This window comes from Mustela erminea, chromosome 5 (genome assembly GCF_009829155.1).
Source record: "Mustela erminea isolate mMusErm1 chromosome 5, mMusErm1.Pri, whole genome shotgun sequence".
NCBI lineage: Eukaryota > Metazoa > Chordata > Mammalia > Carnivora > Mustelidae > Mustela > Mustela erminea.
In genome coordinates, this window is record NC_045618.1 from 52,595,803 (window position 1) to 52,600,330 (window position 4,528).

General features: G+C 35.6%; 1 protein-coding gene across 1 annotated transcript; it reads left to right on the top strand.

Moving 5' to 3' along the window:
• Positions 1 to 3,189: 3,189 nt before the first annotated feature.
• LOC116590831 (olfactory receptor 4K15-like) lies at positions 3,190 to 4,116 on the top strand. The gene has a single exon (XM_032343162.1). It carries the CDS (start codon positions 3,190 to 3,192, stop codon positions 4,114 to 4,116), a length of 927 nt encoding a protein of 308 aa, XP_032199053.1.
• Positions 4,117 to 4,528: the final 412 nt, after the last annotated feature.

Sequence of the window (4,528 nt, forward strand, 5' to 3'; positions counted from 1 at the left end):
GTATTAACAGTTATTATCTTTGTGTGTTCTCATTAAAGATAATCTTATTTCATCTCGTTTCTAAATTTTCTAAATTAAAAATAGAAACTTGTAAATTAAAAAGAGCTTTGCTGTTTCTTCAGTTTAAAAAGATTATATGCATATTCCAAGAAAGAAAACTCAGCAAATACATAGATGAATAAGGAATAAAACTACTATACTCTCTTACCCAGAGATAACCACTTTTAATAACTTACAGTAGGTCTTTATAAGCTTTTCTAGGTACATGACAGTAATAAGAGATCATATAGTTGATTTTAGCAAATGTGTTTCAGACCCCTATTGTACTTTTCCTTAATACCAGATAAAGTTACAGCTTTGGACACTCAAGAATATTATTTTGTCTACTATAAGTTTCATTAGGTACCTCCACAAAGGAACATGATGAACTTGTATTCTTAAGATGTTGTTAAAAAAAAAGTCACAAGGAGAGAGACCATGGAGTTGGTGAACAAAAGTAAGTAGAGACAGGAACGGAAGACAAGTATTTTACCACCTTGAACATTTTGCCCAAGGGGAGGAAGCTTCTTCCTGCCCTGCAAAGGCTTCTTGGCTTCTCTTCCAGAAATGGGAGTGCCACATATAACAAGTTTACTGTGTACCTTTCATAAGATAGGATTTTAAGAAATGTCACTTCAGAGAAAGAGCCATCTACTTTTATTAATTACTTGGATCTAAAATAGGGTTTACATACCCACTAAGTAAGCTGCTTGAGTTTGAGAAAAAATATTTAGAGTTCTCCACATTTACAAAATATAATTCTTTCTTAAATTTCAGTTATATTTTATAATGTATGTAATATATTAGTATAGTGATGTATGCATATAATTTACAGGTAAATAAATATACCTGGTCATAACTACTGCTATTAGAGGAGTATAGTGAAAAACACAGGGACACCAACCTTTCTAAAGGTAAGTGTTCTTATGTTGTGGCATTCAGGTATTCTTTTTTCTTTTTTCTTTTCTTTTTTAAAGATTTTATTTATTAATTTGACAGAGAGAGAGATCACAAGTAGGCAGAGAGGCAGGCAGAGAGAGAGGGGGAAGCAGGCTTCCAGCTAAGCAGAGAGCCCTATGTGGGCCTCAATCCCAGGACCCTGAGCTCATGACTGAGCCGAAGGCAAAGGCTTAACCCACTGAGCCACCCAGGTGCACCTCAGGTATTCTTTATTATGCATCTTACTTAGTTTCTGCAGAATTTCCTTAATAAATAACATTTTTTAACACCTTAATTTAATTTCTTTTCCTGTTCCAAGATTCATTGTTTATGCACCACACCCAGTGCGCCATGCAATATGTGCCCTCCTTAATACCCATCACCAGGCTCACCTACCCCCTCACTTCCCTTCCCTCCATCATCATTCCAACTTCATAAGTTATCAAAATAGAGCTATTTTTATTTTTATTTTTATTTTTTATTTTTATTTTTTATTTTTTATTTTTTATTTTTATTTTTTTGTGTGTGTGGTTTATATATTTAATAGCAGTTTTTTTTTTTTAAATTGCCTTTCAGTGTTCCAGAATTCATTGTTTATACACCATACACAGTGCTTCCTGCAATATGTGCCCTCCTTAATACCCACAACCAGGCTCACCCAACCTCCCACCTGAACCATGAGATGCTGTGGACTCTGAGAAACAGAATAGAGCTATTTTTCAAAGAAAAGAATCAAATTAATTTTAAAGTATTTATTTGAGAGAGAGACAAAAAGAGAGAGTGAGCATGAGTTGGGGGTAGGGTGAGAGGGAGAGAGAGAGAATCTCAAGCAGACTCTCGGCTGAGCAGGGAGCCTGAGACAGGGTTTAATCTTGTGACCCTGAGATCATGATGTGAGCTGACATCAAGAGCCAGATGCTTAATGGACGGAGCCACCCAGATGGCCCAAGAATCAGAGCCTCTTAAAAAGAAGTTTTTTTCAGTTTCATACAAACCACACAGGCATAATTAGCCTACAGAAGAAAATAAAAGCAGTTCTCTTTTAACTGATGTGAAACTAAAAATTTTATTTTTTGTATAGTAGGATCAACAAGTATTATTGAATACTATCTATGAGTAATGTACTGTAAAAAAATCAAAGAATTAATAAAATGTATTCCTTCAGAATCATAAAATGTGTTCATATAAATTGAGAGAGAAGATATAGATTGATAATGTCAGCAAATACGGTATCCTTTTCTGTATTTGATGCTGAGGATCACATATTAAATTCACAGAAATTCAGAGTCACTGGGTAGAAAAAAGCCATTACACATTTACAAAGAATCTAAATTAGGAACTAATTAAAAAGCTAAAAATATGATATTAATTATTAACTCAAATATTCACACACTTCCATGTAAATATCATCAACATGCATGAAGTAGTTGTTCTTTTAAGTAGGACAAGTACATACTTTAATAATTTATATAGTATGTTAGTTTATACCTGAAAACATTTTCATCATTGAGGGAACAAAGGCATAGTACCTGACATCTACTGAACATCTCTTATGTGCCAGGTACTATCCTAAGTAGTTCATCTATTATAGTTTTCTTCACCCTTATAATGATCCTTTGAGGCATATACTATTATTTCTCCTAATTCACAGAGGCAAAAACTAAAGCATAGAGAGTTTAATTAACTTCCTCAAGGTCATAGCACTAGGAATCATAAGAAATAGCATTTGAAACCTGTCAGTATGACTCAGACTGTAAGTTTCCCATTTATTAGGAATTTTACTTATTTGTTTAATTATTTAATAAGTACGTGTTTATTTTTTCAAAAATACAAACAGGAGGGAAAAAACAGAAATAAGTTGGTTTTATTACCTATAGGGAGTGATTTAAAATGAGATAGAAGCTATGGGAGGGAGAGGACACTATTATCAGTATGCCTTTAGTTATGGAAGTGACACGTAAACTTGTGTTTTGAAACTTGACTATCAGGTTGGGATTCAGAGATGAAAGTCAAGGTTAGAGAGTCATTACAAAATAAATGACTGCATATAACCTTTATCTGTGTGCTTACGAGAATCTAAATAGATAAGTATGCTGAATGGAATCTGATAGCCCAGGCTTAGCTTTGCTCATTCACTGGCACAATATGATGATGTTTTCTCCATTTCACTTGACAGGAACATTTCTGATCCCATCTCAGAAGTTTGAAATCATGGACCAAGGAAATAAATCAGGAGTGACTGAATTTATATTGCATGGTCTTTCGGGTTCTCAAGAGCTACAACTGTTCTATTTTGTGTTTTTTACACTTTTCTATTTCTCCATTGTGCTGGGGAACCTCCTCATTGTACTCACTGTCATCTCCGAACCTGCACTACACACACCCATGTACTTCCTACTTAGTAACCTCTCCTTCATTGATGTGTGTCTCTCCACCTTTGCCACACCCAAAATGATTATTGATTTCCTTATGGAGCACAAGACCATCTCTTTTGAGGGCTGCATGGCCCAGATATTCTTTCTGCATGTCTTTGCTGGTGGTGAAATGATGCTCCTTGTGGCCATGGCATATGATAGATATGTCGCCATTTGTCGACCCCTGTACTATGCATCCATTATGAGTCTGCGCAAGTGCACAAGCCTTGTGGTGGGCTCCTGGCTCATTGGGGTTTTCCACTCAGTGAGTCAGTTAATCTTCACAGTAAACCTTCCGTTTTGTGGCCCCAATAAAGTGGACAGTTTTTTCTGTGATCTTCCCTTGGTTATCAAACTTGCCTGCACCAATACCTTTACTCTTGAGGTACTGATGCTTTCAGACAGTGGTCTAATGGCCATGAGCTCCTTTGTGCTCTTGCTGATCTCCTACACAGTTATCCTGGTTACAGTGCGGCGGCGTTCCTCAGCAGGCATGGCCAAGGCAAGGGCCACCCTGACTGCCCATATCACTGTGGTGACCCTTTTCTTTGCACCCTGCATCTTTATTTATGCCTGGCCTTTTAGCAGTCTCCCAGTGGATAAGGTTCTCTCCATATTTTATACCGTTTTCACCCCTCTTTTAAACCCCCTGATCTACACCTTAAGAAACAAAGAGGTGATATCAGCAATGCAAAAGCTAAGGAGTCGACAAGTGTGTTTCTGAAAGTCTCCCAGCTATTCCTTGTGATAAATAACACCTATAATAAAAGCCGGGTTAGTGCACCTTACTCTGTCAACTACTGTTCTGAAATATCATAGCACTCATTTTCTTTCTCTTTCTAGCATTTTCTAATAGTAAACAATTTTAGATAAAAGAATTGGACTTCCTATTTTTTACTTATGAAATAATTTTTATTTCAGACTAAAATTATTTATAGTAAGTCTTTTAACTATAAAATGCATCTGTCAAATCAATGCTTTTTCCAATCAACTTAATAGAAAAATGTACAAAATACTAAAGTAATGTAAAATATTTAAATCATTTTTAAGTTTCAGGATACTGACTGATTTGTAGTTATTCCCCAGTCATCATTTACCTGGTATCACCAATGAGAGGTAGGTATTATCATAAATTT